Source organism: Bombina bombina, unplaced genomic scaffold (genome assembly GCF_027579735.1).
Source record: "Bombina bombina isolate aBomBom1 unplaced genomic scaffold, aBomBom1.pri scaffold_754, whole genome shotgun sequence".
Taxonomy (NCBI): Eukaryota; Metazoa; Chordata; class Amphibia; order Anura; family Bombinatoridae; genus Bombina; species Bombina bombina.
In genome coordinates this window covers 106,582-129,634 of record NW_026511690.1, presented here as the reverse complement: position 1 = coordinate 129,634, position 23,053 = coordinate 106,582, and the positions used below count along the sequence as shown (strand labels likewise).

The following is a 23,053-nucleotide window of genomic DNA, read 5'->3' as shown; positions in this document are numbered from 1 at the left end:
TGCCTGTGCAACGGCAAAGAGAATGACTGGGGTGGGCGGAGCCTAGGAGGGATCATGTGACCAGCTTTGCTGGGACTCTTTGCCATTTCCTGTTGGGGAAGAAAATATCCCACAAGTAAGGATGACGCCGTGGACCGGACACACCAATGTTGGAGAAATATAAACCAAATAGTATAGAGGTAGACAAGAGATAACAAATTTGCTTTGAGGTCCCCTAAGGCATACAAGCTTTTGTACAATACTAAAATGCTCTAGCTATATGTTTAACCTCCTGAAAATGTTAAAAACATAGTCCTAATGCACTGGACTCCTGAGCTAGACATGGCCGGTGATTACATACTAATTAATACTATGTGACGCTTGATTGGCCAACTGAATGCGTCAAGCTAAGAAGCAGTGCTCTGCGGGGACCCAAGCAATACTTTTATGTGTGATGCAGGGTCGCTAGTCTAGTGTGTGATGCTCTGAAATAATATAGCAAGTATTTTATTTTTACTAGAATGACCCTTTAAATGTGTTTTCTCTCTTTGAAATGTGTGTGTAAAAGAGCAGATTACAGTTGCATTGTTATGGTTACATATATAGAAATAAAAAAAATTTTCTTTTATTGTAGAGAAAATAAATAAAATAACTGATCTAAACAAGAGAGCGTCAAGCAGCAAGTTAGTCTACATCTAAGCGCAGTCCAGCTCACCTTGAAGTATGGCTTGTCAGAGAATGCCACGTCTTTGGCTGTGAACAGGTGCACAGAAGCTAACACTGATTTAATCTGATTTAATATAGAGGCAGACAGCCCTGACAGCAGCTCACTAAGGGCTGACGGCTCCTTTCCAGGTACACGCGGTGCAGCTAGTGCCTGCCTCACATCGGTTAGGCATCCCTGGAAGAAATCCTTAAGTGCCTGCAGATACTGAGCCAACCGTTCCTGTGCCGCCTTCACCACAATCTCGGTGCCACGCCGGTTGAAGCCACACCCTGGTACCAGTTTGGATGGAGCCTGCAACCGACGGTGGAACCTATCCAGTGCCCGCACTAGAAGTGAATTGTCTCCCAGGCTTTTTTCTTGCTTCAACCTCTTCTCTACCAATTCAAAGTAACCTTGACTCAGAATCTCCAAAAATGCAGTCAGCTTTCCTTCAGCCATCTGGGTTGTGCTTCCTGGCTCCTTGCAAAAGAGACCTTGATAAGATGCAGCTAATAGGCAGGCATCACTGATGAACCCGCCACAGCCCCGGTCAATAAACTCCAGAATATCTCCTGCACCTTCTAAGTCAGATAGGTGGGAGTCCAAGCGGCCACGCCCATGCGCCAGGAATTCATCACAGAGGAGGTGAGCTGGTTCCTCCAAACTTAGAAGCAGCTCTACGCACTCAGAGAGTTCCTGTGGGGAGGTAGAAGGGTCCCTGCATGGAGAGAAGAGCTATAAAATCAGAAAGTGGAATAATAATCATTATCAAATAGCGTCAATCACATATGTTTAGAATGCAGGTATTTGTCTGAGATAAAGACAAACAGAGAGACAGGTCATGTTTAGACATTAGTTGACCTAGAAGTATTTTGCTTATAGTGAGCAAAGTGACTTATTTTTCACAGGGTCCAACACAGCAATACAGCAACGTTTCGGGCTTACAATAAGCCCTTTATCAAGCATGACATTAAGTGAATAAAACAGTGTTTAAATAGCCACAGTGGCGCCAAACAATTGTGATACATGCATACATATCGCCCTCTAATGATAAAAAAACATAATTTATGCTTACCTGATAAATTTATTTCTCTTGTAGTGTGTTCAGTCCACGGGTCATCCATTACTTATGGGATATATTCTCCTTCAGAAAAAACCACGTTAAAGCAGCACTCTTTAAGTGCCCAACTGGCACTTAGTCATAGGATAATCTGAGTGTCTACTGCTCCACACCTTTATACGCTAAACACCCAAAGCAATCAGCTGAGCACCATTAGCCATAATGTATTCTTAAAGGGATGGAGCAGTGTCACTCATGTTGCATATTAAAAACACTGTTACAATTACATTGCACTGAAGAAATCATTATAAACATTTTTTTGTTCAGAGCATCCTTTATCTTTCACTTACAGGGCTGTGTGGGTACATATTTAAAACATAAAAGTTTCTGAATACCCCCAGTCTTTTGTTTTGAATAACAGCATTGAATTGGTGTGTGTGTACATATATATTTTTTTCACACATATGTTGTTTTCATTTATGTGCTGTTTCAATCTTGAGGAGATTTAAGGACTTGAAAATTTAAAGTCATACACCGCCTATTTGGAACTTTCTTACTATCTTTAGGGCTGTGGGGGTATACAAATAATCAATACCCTCCTTGTTTGCCTTTTTTTGATTCCATGTGAGAATTTAAAAGTTTCAAATAACACAGAAAAAATTACAAAGAATATAAAGTGTATGCTTTTTTCACTAAAATCATAATCCTCAAGATCTACTTGCTGTGAGTTTAACATTGTTTGGGGTGAAGATTATTGAATTATTAGACGTCAATTGGGAATAAGTTGAAAAAAACACATCCAAGATGGAGGGTGAAAACATAAGTCTAAAGAAATCAATATTCAATATTGAAAATAGGAAGAGTTACTTTGACAAAATATTTTCAACACCAGGAAATGTGGAGAGTACTCCTAGAGATATGAAAAGCCTATTTAATCAGATGGAAAAATTCCTTTTGACTGATCTGCGCTTAATGTGGGATCAAGTGACCTTTGAACATTATATTGATGTTGAGAGAATACCCAGAGGTTTACGCATAAAGAAATGTCCATCTTATGATTTGGAGGATGAGGAATTGGAGCAAGAATGGAAGAATGCGTTAACAACTTGTTCATTAACACTGTTAAACATTTTGGCGAGAAGTAAATCCAACAAAAGGGATGCTCTGAAAGAAAAAATCATGAGTACCAAATTGGAGCTGAAAATGTTTAAAGATGATGAGAATTATCATGGTTCAAAAGTTGGTATGAAATTAAGAATTAAGAAATCTGACAATGAGCTTGCAGCACAGAAAAGCCAGAAATTTAACAGAGATTTGGAGGATTATCAGAATAACAAGGTGTATGATTGGTCACGGTTCGTTAGAAGACCAAGGCGATTTCATAACAGGAAGAAGAATGGAGATGAATCGGATAAAGAAAAGGGCCACAAAAAAGAAAAAATGAGCAAAGTAGCTCCTAAATCTATTTTGAAGAGTAAAAAGGCTAAGCATGTGGGCTTTTCGTCAACAGAAGGCGATACATCAGATCCGGATGGTGGAAGTGTATCTTCTGTCTCTCTTTCTTCTCTTCCTTCTTTTTCTTTGCAGGATTCGTCTGATAGTGATTCAGGGGAAGAACAACCGGCAGCACGAGCAAAGAATAAGAATACCTTTATCCCTTTAGGAGGAAAAAAACTCGCAGAGCAGGGAGAAGAAAAATCAAGAAAATCAAAGAGGGCGCAGAAGAAGGACTAGGTCTGACAGTTATAAATTTGTCAGATTTTGAACTTAATAAGGACCATCTGAGTGTTCTTTCCAGAGGACTTGGGTTTGCACCAACAAATATTTTTTCACCTTTCAAAACACTAATTGATATAAATAAATTAGTTAGAAAATTGGCATTAAAAAGATTTTTTCATCTTAATAAAAGTGTGGATGAGGTTGTGAGAGAACCTTTGATTTCTGCGGAATGTGATGAAATGATTGGTTATTTTGACTTCAAAGATAGTTGTATGTTAGAACAACTCAGAGATTTGGATGACAAAGATGGTTATCTGGGTGATGAAAAATGTCACAAACCAGTAAAGAAAAAGTCAGATTTTTATCCCACTAATTTCAGGGGTTCGTGTTTGAATGTATTTCCCAGAAAAGTAGAACAGGAAATTATAGAATTGGGAGAAAATAATAAGATTAAGGGTTTCCGACATAATCTTTCTATCAAGGAGAGAAAAGCTTTAAATGAATTACAGGATAGCGGCGACATTGTCATCAGGTCCTCGGACAAAGGGGGCAATGTCGTCGTTATGAGAAAGGAAGACTATTTTACAGAGGCAGCCAGACAATTACAGGATACAGTCACATATAGGAGTTTAATGTACAACCCTATCCATGAATTTGATAACAAGATGAGGAGATTGCTTCAGCAGGCTGTTGCTTTGAATATTTTGACGGAGGATGAGGTTGATAACCTGATTCCTGAGCATCCAGTTGTGCCCATCTTCCATTTCTTGCCTAAGATACATAAGGACCCCAAAAAACCACCTGGGAGGCCTATCATTTCGGGGATTGGCTCACTCTTTGAGCCACTCTCCGAATGGGAAGACAGCATATTACAACCGTTGGTTAAGAATTTGAGTAGTTATCTCAGAGATACGGGGCACTTGTTGTCTATCTTGAATAACATTAGGTGGAGAGATGGGTACAGCTGGGTGGTCATTGATGCAGCAGCTCTTTACTCGAGCATTCCTCATACCTTGGGTATCACAGCTATAAAGTTCTTTTTGGACAGAGATACTAATTTTTCTGTGGAATTTAAATTGTTTCTCTGTGATGTAGTGGAGTTCCTACTACAGCATAATTTTTTCTTATTTGATAACACATATTATTTGCAAGTTTGTGGTACAGCGATGGGGGCCAAGTTTGCCCCCTCGTTTGCAAATTTATATGTTGGATGGTGGGAGCTTACACACATTTATGGAGAAACAAATCCTTACAGCTCTAATATTATACAATATAACAGGTTCATAGATTATCTGATTTTTATTGTAGATTATCCTTTTGAGTTTGAAGCTTTTTTGGAGTATGTGAATAATAATGAGCTGGGGCTAAGATTCACAGGAGAGCAAACTAAAGATAAGATTAATTTTTTGGATTTGGAATTGACAGGCTCAACTGCACAGGGTTTAATTATAACTGACACTTTTAGGAAGTCTACAGCAGGCAATACAATTCTGCACGCAAACTCTTGCCACCCAATGCATCTGATCAAGTCAATTCCGAAAAGTCAACTTCTGAGGTTAAAGAGGAATACTAATTCTGAATCATGTTTTGAAGTGCAAGCTGATTAATAGACTCAAACATAGGGGCTATGAAGAAACGAAAATGTTACAGGATTTTCAGGAAATTAAAACAATGGATTCCAGAACTAAGAGTAGGAATAAAGAAAGAAATTGGAATTTGGGGGGGGTTAAACAACCAATTGTTTTCTCCACTGAATATTCAATTCAGTTTAGACAAGTCTGTGATATTATTAAAAAGAATCTAGAGGTTTTAAAAAGTGATGACATTCTATCACCTTTAATAGAAAACATTAGATTTGTCTCAAAAAAACCACCAACCTTGGCAAGCAAATTGTCTCCAAGTTTGGTATATCGTAAAGGTAATCGTACTGGAACTAACTGGTTAAATAAAAAAGGCACTTTCAAGTGTGGAGTTAGTAATTGTGGTACGTGTGAACACATTGTGAAAGGTGAATCCTTCAAAAGTACCACAACAGGGAAAGAATATAAAGTTAACCATTATGGAAATTGTAGCACGGAGTACGTTGTGTATCTCTTGGAGTGCACAATTTGCCATGAACAATACGTTGGTCAAACGACTCGTAGTCTGAGAACTAGAATTGGAGAGCATAAAAGAGATATTAAGAACTATAATAAGGGCTCTGGAGTGGCTAGACACTTTAATTGCTTTCATTTTTTGAACAAACCTGAAATAGGAGTTAAGATAATAGATTTAGCCAAATTGCCACCTAGGGGTGGAAACAGGAACAAGATTTTACAGAAAAAAGAGCTTTATTGGATATTCATGTTGAGAACAAAAATGCCATTCGGCATGAATAAAGAATGGGATATGAGTTATTATGTGGATTGAAGATGTGTTTTAAATGCATACCCTCATATACTCTTGCATTTATATCCTTGTTGTATGTTGGACTTCAGGGTTCTTGCTTATCATTCTCTCTTCTTTCTTTTTTCTCTTTTCTCTTTTTTGTATCTCTCTATATCTTTTCTTAGTTATCAAAGGATAATTGAGAATTATTTCATCTAGCATTTCCTGTTTTTGGATTTAATAGTATTCTGCTGCATTGGGTGAAATGTCATATATATGAATCTATTGATGTGATTCATTACATATTCTATATGAATGACAATATGGCAAAATCACAGAATCCAGCGGAAACTATATTGTTTTTTGAAAAATAATTATCTTGTGGTATTGGGTGAACTGTCATACATATGAATATTTTGATTGGATCAAATATATATTTAATACGAATAACAATGTGACATATACATTGATTATGATATATTTACATGACATATTCACAGAATTCAGCAAGATAAAACTTCATCTCATATATGAGATGGAGATATACAAATTTCTATAACTTTGTAATTTCTTCTATAACGTTGTACTTGGGGTTAATAATATTTGTATAGTGTATGTTTACTCCCTTGTCTAATTTTGGCAGGTTTTGTATAAAGTTATACATTCATCTATTTATGTGTGTTTTTTTACCCCAAGTTCACATCATAGTAATTTTGATTTCTTCAGTGCAATGTAATTGTAACAGTGTTTTTAATATGCAACATGAGCGACACTGCTCCATCCCTTTAAGAATACATTATGGCTAATGGTGCTCAGCTGATTGCTTTGGGTGTTTAGCGTATAAAGGTGTGGAGCAGTAGACACTCAGATTATCCTATGACTAAGTGCCAGTTGGGCACGAAACGCGTAAGGATGTCTTGTGTTTACCCCCATTGTTGGAATGTGTTATTTTAAAGGACCTTAATAAAGTGACTTTTTATCTTTCCTTAAAGAGTGCTGCTTTAACGTGTTTTTTTCTGGAGTTGGTATTACGGCTTGCTCAGCCGTCAAGCGTGCACCACGTCACAACAACCACGTCCTTAAAGAGTGCTGCTTTAACGTGTTTTTTTCTGGAGTTGGTATTACGGCTTGCTCAGCCGTCAAGCGTGCACCACGTCACAACATTCAGCTCACGCCCCAAACAATTGCAGCACGCTACTCTGTTAGTGGAGGAGACTGTCGGCTCTAGCCTTGGAGCAGCGTAGAGGATCTGTTTAGATATATTCTCCTTCCCAACAGGAAGTTGCAAGAGGATCACCCAAGCAGAGCTGCTATATAGCTCCTCCCCTCACATGTCATATCCAGTCATTCGACCGAAACAAGACGAGAAAGGAGAAACTATAGGGTGCAGTGGTGACTGGAGTTTTAATTAAAATTTAGAACTGCCTCAAAAAGACAGGGCGGGCCGTGGACTGAACACACTACAAGAGAAATAAATTTATCAGGTAAGCATAAATTATGTTTTCTCTTGTTAAGTGTGTTCAGTCCACGGGTCATCCATTACTTATGGGATACCAATACCAAAGCTAAAGTACACGGATGATGGGAGGGACAAGGCAGGAACATTAAACCGAAGGAACCACTGCCTGTAGAACCTTTCTCCCAAAAACAGCCTCCGAAGAAGCAAAAGTGTCAAATTTGTAAAATTTTGACAAGGTATGAAGTGAAGACCAAGTTGCAGCCTTGCAAATCTGTTCAACAGAGGCCTCATTCTTAAAGGCCCAGGTGGAAGCCACAGTTCTAGTGGAATGAGCTGTAATTCTTTCAGGGGGCTGCTGTCCAGCAGTCTCATAGGCTAAACGAATTATGCTACGAAGCCAAAAAGAGAGAGAGGTGGCCGAAGCCTTTTGACCTCTCCTCTGTCCAGAATAAACGACAAACAGAGAAGAAGTTTGCCGAAAATCTTTAGTTGCCTGTAAGTAGAACTTCAGGGCACGGACTACATCCAGATTATGCAAAAGACGTTCCTTCTTCGAAGAAGGATTAGGACATAATGATGGAACAACAATCTCTTGATTGATATTCCTGTTAGAAACTACCTTAGGTAAAAACCCAGGTTTAGTACGCAGAACTACCTTGTCTGAATGAAAAATCAGATAAGGAGAATCACAATGTAAGGCAGATAACTCAGAGACTCTTCGAGCCGAGGAAATAGCCATCAAAAACAGAACTTTCCAAGATAACATCTTAATATCAATGGAATGAAGGGGTTCAAACGGAACACCTTGAAGAACTTTAAGAACTAAGTTTAAGCTCCACAGCGGAGCAACAGTCTTAAACACAGGCTTAATCCTAGTTAAAGCCTGACAAAAAGCCTGAACATCTGGAACTTCTGCCAGACGTTTGTGTAAAAGAATAGACAGAGCAGAAATCTGTCCCTTTAACGAACTAGCAGATAAACCCTTTTCTAAACCCTCTTGTAGAAAAGACAATATCCTAGAAATCCTGACCTTACTCCATGAGTAACTCTTGGATTCACACCAGTATAAATATTTACGCCATATCTTATAGTAAATTTTTCTGGTAACAGGTTTCCGAGCCTGTATTAATGTATCAATAACCGACTCCGAGAAACCACGCTTTGATAAAATCAAGCGTTCAATCTCCATGCAGTCAGCCTCAGAGAAATTAGGCTTGGATGGTTGAAAGGACCCTGAATTAGAAGATCCTGCCTCAGAGGCAGAGACCATGGTGGACAGGACGACATGTCCACTAGGTCTGCATACCAGGTCCTGCGTGGCCACGCAGGCGCTATCAAAATCACAGATGCTCTCTCCTGTTTGATCCTGGCAATCAATCGAGGCAGCAACGGAAACGGAGGAAACACATAAGCCATCTTGAAACCCCAAGGGGCTGCTAGAGCATCTATCAGCACCGCTCCCGGGTCCCTGGATCTGGATCCGTAACAAGGAAGCTTGGCGTTCTGGCGAGACGCCATGAGATCCAGTTCTGGTTTGCCCCAACGAAGAATCAGTTGAGCAAAGACCTCCGGATGAAGTTCCCACTCCCCCGGATGAAAAGTCTGGCGACATAGAAAGTTCGCCTCCCAGTTCTCCACGCCTGGGATGTGGATCGCTGACAGGTGGCAAGAGTGAGACTCTGCCCAGCGAATTATCTTGGAGACTTCTAACATCGCTAGGGAACTCCTGGTTCCCCCTTGATGGTTGATGTAAGCCACAGTCGTGATGTTGTCCGACTGAAATCTGATGAACCTCAGTGTTGCTAACTGAGGCCAAGCTAGAAGAGCATTGAATATTGCTCTTAATTCCAGAATATTTATTGGGAGGAGTTTCTCCTCCTGAGTCCACGATCCCTGAGCCTTCAGGGAGTTCCTGACTGCGCCCCAGCCTAGTAGGCTGGCATCTGTTGTTACAATCGTCCAATCTGGCCTGCGAAAAGTCATTCCTTTGGACAGATGAACCCGCGACAACCACCAGAGAAGAGAATCTCTGGCCTCCTGGTCCAGATTCAGTAGAGGGGACAGATCTGAATAATCCCCATTCCACTGACTTAGCATGCATAATTGCAGCGGTCTGAGATGCAGGCGCGCAAATGGCACTATGTCCATTGCCGTGACCATTAAGCCGATTACTTCCATGCACTGAGCTACTGATGGCCTTGGAGTGGAATGAAGGACACTGCAAGCATTTAGAATCTTTGATAACCTGGACTCTGTCAGGTAAATCTTCATCTCTACAGAATCTATCAGAGTCCCTAGAAAAGGAACGCTTGTATCAGAATGTCGTCTAGGTACGGAGCCACCGCTATGCCTCGTGGTCTTAGTACCGCCAGAAGTGAGCCCAGAACCTTTGTAAAAATTCTCGGGGCCGTAGCTAACCCGAAGGGAAGAGCTACAAACTGGAAATGCCTGTCTAGAAAGGCAAACCTTAGGTACCGATAATGATCTTTGTGAATCGGTATGTGAAGGTAGGCATCCTTTAAGTCCACTGTGGTCATATACTGACCCTCTTGGATCATGGGTAGGATGGTTCGAATAGTTTCCATTTTGAACGATGGAACGGAACCCTTAGGAACTTGTTTAAGATCTTTAGGTCCAAGATTGGTCTGAAGGTTCCCTCTTTTTTGGGAACCACAAACAGATTTGAGTAAAACCCTTGCCCTTGTTCCGTTCGCGGAACTGGGTGGATCACTCCCATTACTAAGAGGTCTTGTACACATTGTAGAAATGCCTCTTTCTTTATTAGGTTTGTTGATAACCTTGACAGATGAAATCTCCCTTGTGGAGGAGAAGCTTTGAAGTCCAGAAGGTATCCCTGAGATATGATCTCCAACGTCCAAGGATCCTGGACATCTCTTGCCCAAGCCTGGGCGAAGAGAGAGAGTCTGCCCCCCACTAGATCCGTTTCCGGATAGGGGGCCCTTCCTTCATGCTGTCTTAGGGGCAGAAGTAGGCTTTCTGGCCTGCTTGCCCTTGTTCCAGGATTGGTTGCTTTTCCAACCCTGTCTGTAACGAGCAGCAGTTCCTTCCTGTTTTGGAGCGGAGGAAGTTGATGCTGCTCCTGCCTTGAAATTACGAAAGGCACGAAAATTAGACTGTTTGGCCTTTGATTTGGCCCTGTCCTGAGGAAAGGTGTGACCCTTACCTCCAGTAATGTCAGCAATAATTTCTTTCAAGCCGGGCCCGAATAAGGTTTGCCCTTTGAAAGGAATATTAAGCAATTTAGATTTAGAAGTCACATCTGCTGACCAGGATTTAAGCCACAGCGCTCTGCGCGCCTGGATGGCAAATCCGGAGTTCTTAGCCGTTAGTTTGGTTAGGTGCACAACGGCGTCCGAAACAAATGCATTAGCTAGCTTAAGTGCTTTAAGCTTGTTCATGATCTCATCCAATGGTGCTGTGCGAATAGCCTCTTCTAGAGACTCAAACCAGAAAGCCGCCGCAGCAGTGACGGGCGCAATGCATGCAAGGGACTGTAATATAAAACCTTGTTGAACAAACATTTTCTTAAAGTAACCTTCTAATTTTTTATCCATTGGATCTGAGAAAGCACAACTATCCTCCACCGGGATAGTGGTGCGCTTAGCTAAAGTAGAAACTGCTCCCTCCACCTTAGGGACCGTCTGCCATAAGTCTCGTGTGGTAGCGTCTATTGGGAACATTTTTCTAAATATCGGAGGAGGGGAAAAGGGCACACCGGGTCTATCCCACTCCTTGCTAATAATCTCTGTAAGCCTTTTAGGTATAGGAAAAACGTCAGTACACACCGGCTCCGCATAGTATTTATCCAGCCTACATAACTTCTCTGGGATTGCGACCGTGTCACAATCATTCAGAGCCGCTAACACCTCCCCTAGCAATACATGGAGGTTCTCAAGCTTAAATATAAAATTTGAAATTTCTGAATCCGGTCTCCCTGGATCAGATCCGTCACCCACAGAATGAAGCTCTCCGTCCTCATGTTCTGCAAATTGTGACGCAGTATCGGACATGGCTCTCGTGTCATCAGCGCGCTCTGTCCTTAACCCAGAGCTATCGCGCTTGCCTCTTAACTCAGGCAAATTAGATAATACTTCTTTCATAACATTAGCCATATCTTGCAAAGTGATTTGTAAGGGCCTTGATGTACTTGGCGCCACAACATCACGCACCTCCTGAGCGGGAGGCGCAGGTACTGATACGTGAGGAGAGTTAGGCGGCATAACTTCCCCCTCGATGTCTGGTGATAATTTCTTTACCGGTAAAGACTGACCTTTATTTAAAGTAATATCAATACAATTGGTACACATATTTCTATTGGGCTCCACATTGGCTTTTAAACATAATGAACAAGCAGATTCATCTGTATCAGACATGTTTAAACAGACTAGCAATGAGGCTAGCAAGCTTGGAAATTACTTTCAGATTTTCAAGCAATGTAAAAACGCTGCTGCGCTTTTAAAAACACAAAAAGACAATTACAGTTGAAATAACAATGAACTAATTCAGTTATAGCAACCAATCTTTACATTAAATGTATGAAATCAGCAGAGGATTGCACCCACTAGCAAGAGGATGATTAACCCCTTAATACCCAAAAACGGATAATCAATTTAACAGTTAACGTTTTTATCACAGTCAAACACACTGTCACAGGTCTGCTGTGACTGATTACCTCCCTCAAATATAAATTTTGAAGACCCCTGAGCTCTCTGGAGACGTCCTGGATCAAGGAGGAAGAAACAGGAAGACTATGATTGAATTTTAACTGCGCAACAAGGCGCTAACAAAAGCCCCTCCCACTCATATTACAACAGTGGGAGACCAGCTATAACGGTTTCTATGCAGAAATATACGTTAGCCATGTGGAAAAAATCATGCCCCAAGAAATTTATCACCAAAGTACCTCACAAAACGATTAATATGCCAGTAAACGTTTTTTAAAAAAACAACATTTCAGATGCTGTGTAAAGTTATCACTAAGCCTGCTACCAGTCGCTTCTACTGCAGTTAAGGCTCATACATTTTTTCAGTATTAACAGTATTTTTTCAGTCAAATGCTAGTCCCTAGAAAATAACTCTACTGTGCATACATTTACCAGCCTGATACCAGTCGCTACTACTGCATTTTAGGCTGTACTTACATCATATGGGTATCGGCAGTGTTTTCTTAGTCAATTCCATTCCTAGAAAATATTTTACTGCACATACCTCATTTGCAGGGGACCCCGCATGCTATTCCCTTTTCTGAAGTTACCCCACTCCTCAGAATGTTCGAGAACAGCCAGTGGATCTTAGTTACGTCTGCTAAGATCATAGAAAACGCAGGCAGATTCTTCTTCTAAATACTGCCTGAGAGAAAAAACAGCACACGCCGGTGCCATTTAAAATAACAAACTTTTGATTGAAGAATATTAAGTAAAAAACTCCTAACTCCTCTCACGACCTCCTTCTTTGTTGAGAGTTGCAAGAGAATGACTGGATATGACATGTGAGGGGAGGAGCTATATAGCAGCTCTGCTTGGGTGATCCTCTTGCAACTTCCTGTTGGGAAGGAGAATATATCCCATAAGTAATGGATGACCCGTGGACTGAACACACTTAACAAGAGAAATGAGTACTACATGTAAAAATACATTCCATACAAAATGCATTGTTACAAAGTATGTGTTACAAAAATTATGCTTACAAAATATATGTGACAAGACTCTACAATCTATCTTCTTAGGGACAAATGCCAAGTGATCTTATAAAAAATAAATAAAATAGAAATGATAAATATCAATCAGTGACAAACATATAATGAATTCAATACAAGTTTTTTTTTAAAAAAAATGAATTAATAACAACAATACTCATTCTATTATAATTCAATATATAAAAAAAATTTCATTTATAGAAACACTATCACCTGAATGGATAACATTTAAAAATTAATGCATATGGGGATCCTACCAAATAGGACACCCATACCTTTAATAAGTCAAAAGAAATATGAAGCTCATGGATACTAGATATATAGATGGGTCCTTTTCAACATTGATATCTAATATCATTATATAAATAAATGCTTTAGTTCAACCTAACCCATAACAATGCAAAAAATTAAACACATAAAGTGATTGCATAATCAGGAATTGCCAACCATAAACTAATTCAAAAACTAAATAACTCAAAAACGAAATAACTGGATCCTAGATCTTGAATGTTGTCCAATTGCACTCTCTATTAAGGCCCTTAGGCCATAAGGTATTAAGTTCGTTAATCCAAAAGGCTTCCCTTTTATTTAAAAAAGCCTCCCTGTCACCACCTCTTCTGGGCATATGAACTTGTTCCAAAATCTGGAAACGTAGTTGACTGATATTATGTGCCATCTTTACCACATCTGATATTTGACTTGTGTTCAGAAATTCTCTCACGTGCCTCCCTAGTAGATTGTCCAATATATAATAACGAGCGTGGACACTTGATTGCATAAATGATGAATTCTGATCTACAAGTCAAATAATCTCTAATCTGATATTTTCTGCCTGTGTAAGGATGAAATTTTTTATCACCTTTAATCATAAAGTTGCAATTAACACATGAGAGACAGGGGTAACAACCTGTTTGTCGCTTACCAGTAATAGTTTTTTGGATATGTTTGCGACTGCCAACATCTGCTCTAACTAATTGATCTTTTATGTTAGAACTCCTTTTATAGGCTGGCATAGGGGGCTCTGAAAATGCATTAATGTCAGGATGGCACTTCTGTAGAATGTGCCAATACTTCCGTATAATTTTATTTACCTGACCACTTCTAGTGTTATATTGTGATACAAAGATTAATCTTCCATCTTTTTCTTGTCTTTTTTTGTTACAATAGGCCCAGTATTTTTAGATCTTAAAATGATATTCTGCTTTTCTTTATGTACAAGATCAGCAGGGTAACCTCTTTGTATAAAATTCTTAGTCATCTGTCCCAAACGTATTGTTTTTAAATCAATATCAGACACAATGCGATCCACTCGCAATAGTTGACTTTTAGGTATAGCTCTAAAGGTAGAAGGTGGATAAAAGCTTTTAAACAACAAAGTGTTGTTTTTATCTGTTGGCTTTGAATAAATATCAGCTCTCAAACCATGTTCCCCTTTATAGATACATGTGTCTAAAAATTGAATGGACTGTTCATTCCACGTCAAGGTGAACTTAATACCATTGACAGATCTATTAAAGGGACACTGTACCCAAAAAATTTCTTTTGTGATTCAGATTAAGCAACTTTTTAATTTACTCATATTATCAAATTTTATTCATTCTCTTGGTATCTTTATTTGAAATGCAAGAATGTAAGTTTAGATGCCGGCCCATTTTTGGTGAACAACCTGGGTTGTCCTTGCTGATTGGTGGATAAATTCATCCACCAATAAAAAAGTTCTGAAACCAAAAAAAAGCTTAGATGCCTTCTTTTTCAAATAATGATAGCAAGAGAACGAAGAAAAAATGATAATAGGAGTAAATTAGACATTTGCTTAAAATTGCATGCTCTTTCTGAATCACAAAAGAAAAAATTTGGGTTCAGTGTCCCTTTAAGATCATCAACAAAGGAGAATAGGGACCCAATGTCGCGTACCATATGCCAAACACATCGTCAATGAACCGCCACCAGGTGGCGCCAATTTTTTTAAACAATGTGTGTTCATACACAAATATTTCTTCAAAATTGTTCATAAATATGTTGGCATAGGTAGGGGCGACAATGGATCCCATGGCAGTACCTTTTTTCTGAAAGAAAAATTCACCTTTAAAAAGAAAATAATTCATGTAAAGTATAATTTCCAATAATTCCAAAAAAAATTGAATTTGAACCAAACTATACTTATTGTCACACCTTAAAACTTTGGCTACCGACTCGATCCCACTTGTTTGTTTAATAGATGTGTAGAAGCTTGATACATCAAGTGTAAACAAGATTGCTTTATTATTTTCCAAGTTAAGCTGTTCAAGCTTTTTTAGAAAACCATATGTATCTTGGATATAAGGTGAGGATTTAGTTACATAGGGTTGCAAAATTTTATCTAAAAAAATTGAAATATTAGTAAAAATAGATCCTGATCCTGCCACTATGGGTCGACCTGGTGGTTTTAATTCATCTTTATGGATCTTGGGTAAACAATATATAACTGGTCTTACAGGATGTTTAATATTCAAAAATGCATTCAACCCTTTTGACTTCAACCCATTATTCCTAGCTTTATGCAAAATACTTATATTGAATTCATTATATGTTTGTCACTGATTGATATATATAATTTCTATTTTATTTATTTTTTATAGGATCACTTGGCATTTGTCCCTAAGAAGATAGATTGTAGAGTCTTGTCACATATATTTTGCAAACACAATTTTTGTAACACATACTTTGTAACAATGAATTTTGTATGGAATGTATTTTTACATGTAGTACTCATTTTTTACCATTAGAGGGCGATATGTATGCATGTATCACAATTGTTTGGCGCCACTGTGGCTATTTAAACACTGTTTTATTCACTTAATGTCATGCTTGATAAAGGGCTTATTGTAAGCCCGAAACGTTGCTGTATTGCTGTGTTGGACCCTGTGAAAAATAAAAGTCACTTTGCTCACTATAAGCTGGAGATTTCTTTTCATTTGGATCTATGTGGGCTTGGTAAGCCTTCTCCGTGCTCTGTGGGTAGTGAGTGCTGTATTCATCCTTTGCTACTAGAAGTAATTTGCACAAGTGTAATTTTACAGAAAGGATAGAATTTACTAGCAATAGACTTTCAGTATTTGTAAAAAAAACACTAAACAATTAGTGGAATAAAGAATGCACAGGGCAGACACAATATCCTCAAAAATAATTATCAGAAACAGTAAGCACCTGGAGATAGTAATATAAAAAAAAAACATTGCAATAATGATTATTTTGCACCATTTTCCTGTAATTTATGTGGGTTCTCCAGTTCTAAGACATTACAAACCTAACCCTGCACATATCTGTCCCCTAACTGACTTAAAGGGACAGTCTACTTAAAAAAATGTTATTGTTTTAAAGGATAGATAATCCCTTTATTACCCATTCCCCAGTTTTGCATAACCAACACAGTTATATTAATATACTTTTTACCTATGTGATTACCTTGTATCTAAGCGTCTGCAGACTGCCTTCTTATCTCAGTTCTATTTACAGAATTACATTTTAGCCAATCACTGCTGACTCATAAGTAACGCCACTGGAGGAGCAGTGAGCACAATGTTATCTATATGGCACATTTGAACTAGCACTGTCTGGCTGTGAAAAACTATCAACATTTACTGAGATAAGAGGCGGCATCCAAGGGCTTAAAAACAGGCAGAAATGTAAAGGTTTAAAAAGGTAATAAAGACATTTATGTTGAGTTCCTATAGAATAACAGATCAGCCAAGTCTAAATGTTTTAAAACAAACATCTTATTTGCTGCAATTGTTTTTCAACAGCCAATCTTCACCCAGGAGTCAATCTGGGCTTTAGTCTGCAGACAAAAAAGGCTAGTTACTGTCACCATGTTTATATAACATAATGTCACCGTTTTGCAGTTATCTGCTAAAGTCAACTAGGGACATATATGTAGCAGGATTAGCCTTGAAAAGTCAACTCTTACAATGAGAAAATGCTAAATTTTCAGAGCTAAATAACATGAAGAGGGCAAAATAAATAATGAAAATAAATTGCAAATAACTAAACATTTTATATACAAATATCAAGGTGTTAACTATCCAATAAAGCAGAGATAACAACTGCAGAACAAAGCATGTTTTGTTAATATAATGACCCTCAGCTGTGTGTATTCCGGATTGGATCTTACAAATAAGGCAAGTGGTGGTAGAAGTTTATCTATTGAAAAACAGTTGCAGCAAGTAAGACAATCTATAATAAAAAAATAAAAAATCTTGAAATTACAAAGTTGGTTTTTTTTTAGATATATTATACATCATTAGACTGGACACCCTGGCAGTTACTCCAGCATTCTGAATATCTTCCCCTTTGTTGCTTATTATATAAATATATTTACCTGAATATACAATATTAAAATTTAAAGGAACAGTCTACTCCAAAATTGTAAATTGTTTCAAAAGATAGATAATGCCTTTACTACCCATTCCGCAGTTTTGTACAACCAACATTGTTATATTAACCCCTTAAGAAGCAAGGACGTACAGGGTACGTCCTACAAAAACTATCACTTAATGACCAAGGACGAACCCAGTACGTCCTCACTGTTTTCAAGCGCTGGAAGCGATCGTGATTGCTTTTATGTTATTGCAGTGATTCCTCAATATTGAGGCATCCTGCAATAAAAAATGTAGGCATCCGATGCAGAGAGCCACTCTGTGGCCCTCTCTGCATCTGCCAGCGATGGCGCCGATCGTTGGTGGGTGGTAGCCATTGCAGGGAGGCGGGTGGGTGGCCCATCGCTGGTGTGACTTCCTGATCCTGTTCCTTACTCTCCGGGAGAGCGTGAGGGGCCGGGGATCAAGAGTGTGCGCGCGTACAGACATTAACGTTAAAGGGACAGTGAACCCAATTTGCTTCTTTCGGGATTCAGATAGAGCATGCAATTTTAAGCAACTTTCTAATTTACTCCTATTATCAAAATGTTCTTCATTCTCTTGGTATCTTTATTTGAAAAGCAAGAATGTAAGTTTAGATGCCGGACCATTTTTGGTGAACAACCTGAGTTGTTCTTGCCGATTGGTGGATGAATTCACCCACCAATAAAAAAGTGCTGTCCAGGGTCTGAACCAAAAATCAGCTGGCTCCTTAGCTTAGATGCCTTCTTTTTCAAATAAAGATAGCAAGAGAATGAACAAAAATTGACAATAGGAGTAAAATAGAAAGGTTGCTTAAAATTGCATGCTCTTTTTGAATCACAACAGAAAAAAAATTGGGTTCAGTGTCCCTTTAAGCCTAAAGTGTAAGAGGAAAAGGGAAAAAAAAAAAATTGGAAAGGGATCCTGGAGGGGGGTAGGCAGACTTTTTTAGTAAACTGGGTACTGGCAGACAGCTGCCAGTACCTAAGATGGCGGCCAATAGGTCGAGGCTTAGAGAGCTGTTTGGGGGGGAATCAGGGAATCCTACACTTCATATAAAATATATGTAAAAAAAAAAAAAAAAACACCTTTATTTTTATACTGGCAGACTTTCTGCCAGTACTTAAGGGGACACTGTACCCAAACATTTTCTTTCGGGATTCAGATTGAGCATGAAATTTTAAGCAACTTTCTAATTTACTCCTATTATCAAATGTTCTTGGTATCTTTATTTGAAATGCAAGAATGTAAGTTTAGATGCCGGACCATTTTTGGTGATCAACCTGGGTTGTCCTTGCTGATTGGTGGATAAATTCATCCACCAATAAAAAAGTGCTGTCCAGAGTACTAAAACCAAAAAAAAAGCTTAGATGCCTTCTTTTTCAAATAATAATAGCAAGAGAACGAAGAAAAATTGATAATAGGAGTAAATTAGAAAGTTGCTTAAAATTGCATGCTCTTTCTTAATTACAAAAGAAAAAATTTGGGTTCAGTGTCCCTTTAAGATGGTGGTGACAATTGTGAGGTGAGGTAGGGAAGAGAGCTGTTTGAGGGGGGTCAGGGAGGGATCAGAGGGTGGGATGTGTCAGGCGGGAGGCTGATCTCTACACTAAAGCTAAAATTAACCCTACAAGCTACCTAATTAACCCCTTCACTGCTGGGCATAATACAAGTGTGGTGCGCAGCGGCATTTAGAGGCCTTCTAATCACCAAAAAGCAATGCCAAAGCCATATATGTCTGCTATTTCTGAACAAAGGGGATCACAGAGAAGCATTTACAACCATATGTGCCATAATTGCACAAGCTGTTTGTAAATAATTTCAGTGAAAAAAAAAAACTAAAGTTTGTGAAAAAGTGAACTTTTTTTTTTTTATTTGATCGCATTTAGTGGTGAAATGGTGGCATGAAATATACCAAAATGGGCCTAGATCAATACTTTGGGTTGTCTACTAAAAGAAAAATATATCCATGTGAAGGGATATTCAGAGATTCCTGACAGATAGTGTTACAATGTAACTTTTGCTAATTTTGGGAAAAAACAGAATTTATGCTTACCTGATAAATTTCTTTCTCTTACGGTGTATCCGGTCCACGGCTTCATCCTTACTTGTGGGATATTCTCAATCCCTACAGGAAGTGGCAAAGAGAGCACACAGCAGAGCTGTCCATATAGCTCCCCTCAGGCTCCGCCCCCCCAGTCATTCGACCGACGGTTAGGAGAAAAAGGAGAACCATAGGGTGCAGTGGTGACTGTAGTTTACAAAAATAAATTTAAACCTGACTAAAATTGCCAGGGTGGGCCGTGGACCGGATACACCGTAAGAGAAAGAAATTTATCAGGTAAGCATAAATTCTGTTTTCTCTTACATTGGTGTATCCGGTCCACGGCTTCAACCTTACTTGTGGGAACCAATACCAAAGCTTAAGGACACGGATGAAGGGAGGGAAACAGTCAGGTAACCTAAACGGAAGGCACCACTGCTTGCAAAACCTTTCTCCCAAAAATAGCCCCCGAAGAAGCAAAAGTATCGAATTTGTAAAATTTAGCAAATGTATGCAGTGAAGACCAAGTCGCTGCCTTACAGATCTGTTCGACAGAAGCCTCATTCTTGAAAGCCCATGTGGAAGCCACAGCTCTAGTGGAATGAGCTGTAATTCGTTCAGGAGGCTGCCTTCCAGCAGTCTCATAAGCCAACCGGATGATGCTTTTCAGCCAGAAAGAAAGAGAGAGGTAGCAGTCGCTTTTTGACCCCTCCTCTTGCCAGAATAGACGACAAACAAGGACGATGTTTGTCTGAAGTCTTTAGTTGCTTTTAGATAAAACTTTAAAGCACGAACCACATCAAGATTGTGTAACAGACGTTCCTTGTTAGAAACTGGATTAGGACACAGAGAAGGAACAACTATTTCCCGGTTAATATTCTTATTGGAAACCACTTTTGGAAGAAAACCAGGTTTGGTACGCAAAACAACCTTATCTGTATGGAACACCAGATAGGGTGAATTACACTGCAAAGCAGACAATTCAGAAACTCTTCTAGCAGAAGAAATAGCTACCAAAAACAAAACTTTCCAAGATAGTAACTTAATATCTATGGAATGTAGAGGTTCAAACGGAACCCCTTGAAGAACTGAAAGAACTAAATTTAGACTCCATGGAGGAGCCACAGGTCTGTAGACAGGCTTGATTCTGACTAAGGCCTGTACAAACGCCTGAACATCTGGCATGGCCGCCAGACGCTTATGCAACAGAACGGACAGAGCAGATATCTGTCCCTTTAGAGAACTAGCTGCCAACCCTTTCTCCAATCCTTCTTGGAGAAAGGATAGTAACCTTGGAATCCTAATCTTACTCCATGAGTAACCCTTGGATTCGCACCAACAAAGATATTTCCGCCATATCTTATGGTAAATTTTCCTGGTAACAGGCTTTCTAGCCTGGATCAGAGTATCTATAACTGATTCAGAGAACCCACGCTTAGCTAGAATTAAGCGTTCAATCTCCAAGCAGTCAGTTGCAGAGAAACTAGGTTTGGATGCTTGAATGGACCTTGGATTAGAAGGTCCTGTCTCAAAGGTAGCTTCCATGGTGGAGCCGATGACATATCCACCAGGTCTGCATACCAAGTCCTGCGTGGCCACGCAGGAGCTATCAGAATTACCGAAGCCTTCTCCTGCTTGATTCTGGCTACTAGCCGAGGGAGAAGAGGAAACGGTGGAAAGACATAAGCTAGATTGAACGACCAAGGCGCCACTAAGGCATCTACCAATGTCGCCTTGGGATCCCTGGACCTAGACCCGTAACGTGGAACCTTGGAGTTCTGGCGTGACGCCATCAGATCCAGATCTGGAAAGCCCCATAATTGGGTTAACTGGGCAAAAACCTCTGGGTGGAGTTCCCACTCCCCTGGATGGAAAGTCTGACGACTCAGATAATCCGCCTCCCAGTTGTCCACTCCTGGGATGTGAATTGCGGATAGATGGCAGGAGTGATCCTCTGCCCATTTGATGATCTTGGATACCTCCCTCATCGCCAGGGAACTCTTTGTTCCTCCCTGATGATTGATGTACGCTACAGTCGTGATGTTGTCCAACTGAAATCTGATGAATTTGTTCTCCGCTAGCTGAGGCCAGGCCTGGAGAGCATTGAATATCACTCTCAATTCCAAAATGTTTATCGGGAGAAGAGATTCTTCCCGAGACCATAGACCCTGAGCTTTCAGGGAGTCCCAGACCGCACCCCAGCCCAAGAGGCTGGCGTCGGTCGTGACAATGATCCACTCCGGTCTGCGGAAACTCATTCCCTGAGACAGGTGATCCTGAGACAACCACCAGAGGAGTGAGTCTCTGGTTTTCTGGTCCATTTGTATCTGGGGAGACAAATCTGCATAATCCCCATTCCACTGTTTGAGCATGCACAGTTGCAGTGGTCTTAGATGGATTCGAGCAAAGGGGACCATGTCCATTGCCGCAACCATTAGCCCTATTACCTCCATGCACTGAGCCACAGAAGGCTGAGGAATGGCATGAAGAACTCGACAAGTGTTTGAAAGTTTTGACTTCCTGACCTCCGTCAGAAAGATTTTCATTTCTACCGAGTCTATTATTGTTCCCAGGAAGGGAACCCTTGTGAACGGGGACAGAGAACTTTTTTCTACGTTCACCTTCCACCCGTGAGACCTTAGAAAGGCCAAAACAATGTCTGTATGAGCCTTTGCTCTGTGAAAGGACGACGCTTGTATTAGGATGTCGTCTAGGTAAGGTGCTACTGCAATGCCCCTTGGTCTTAGTACCGCTAGAAGGGACCCTAGCACCTTTGTGAAAATTCTGGGAGCAGTGGCCAATCCAAAGGGAAGAGCCACGAACTGGTAATGCTTGTCCAGAAAGGCGAACCTCGGGAACTGATGGTGATCTTTGTGGATAGGAATATGCAGGTACGCATCCTTTAAATCCACGGTAGTCATATATTGGCCCTCCTGGACCATTGGTAAGATTGTCCGAATGGTTTCCATTTTGAATGATGGAACTCTGAGGAATTTGTTTAGGATCTTTAAGTCCAGGATTGGCCTGAAAGTTCCTTCCTTTTTGGGAACTACAAACAGGTTTGAGTAAAAACCCAGTCCTTGTTCTGCCGTTGGAACTGGGTGTATCACGCCCATTTTTATAAGGTCTTCTACGCAGCGTAAGAATGCCTGTCTCTTTGTCTGGTCTAAAGACAAGCGAGAAATGTGGAACCTTCCCCTTGGAGGAAGGTCCTTGAATTCCAGAAGGTACCCCTGAGCAACAATTTCTAGCGCCCAGGGGTCTGGAACATCTCTTGCCCAAGCCTGAGCAAAGAGAGAAAGTCTGCCCCCTACTAGATCCGGTCCCAGATCGGGGGCTACCCTTTCATGCTGTCTTGGTAGCAGCAGCAGGCTTCTTGGCCTGTTTACCCTTGTTCCAGCCCTGCAAGGGTTTCCATGTTGGTTTGGGCTGGGAAGCGTTACCCTCTTGCTTAGCGGCTGTAGAGGTTGAAGCAGATCTGTTCCTGAAATTGCGAAAGGAATGAAAATTAGCCTTGTTTTTAGCTTTGAAGGGTCTATCTTGTGGAAGGGCATGGCCCTTTCCCCCAGTGATATCTGAAATAATCTCTTTCAACTCTGGCCCGAATAGGGTCTTACCCTTGAAAGG

General features: G+C 40.0%; 1 protein-coding gene across 1 annotated transcript in view; it reads right to left on the bottom strand.

Annotated features, from left to right (window-relative positions):
- The window catches only part of VPS51 (VPS51 subunit of GARP complex), a gene marked incomplete at its 3' end in the record, with an annotated part of 96,150 nt that overhangs the window by 58,853 nt on the left and 14,244 nt on the right, over positions 1–23,053 (bottom strand). Inside the window, 1 exon segment of the mRNA XM_053696680.1 lies at positions 695–1,403. Within this exon segment, the coding sequence (XP_053552655.1) occupies positions 695–1,403 (709 nt within the window).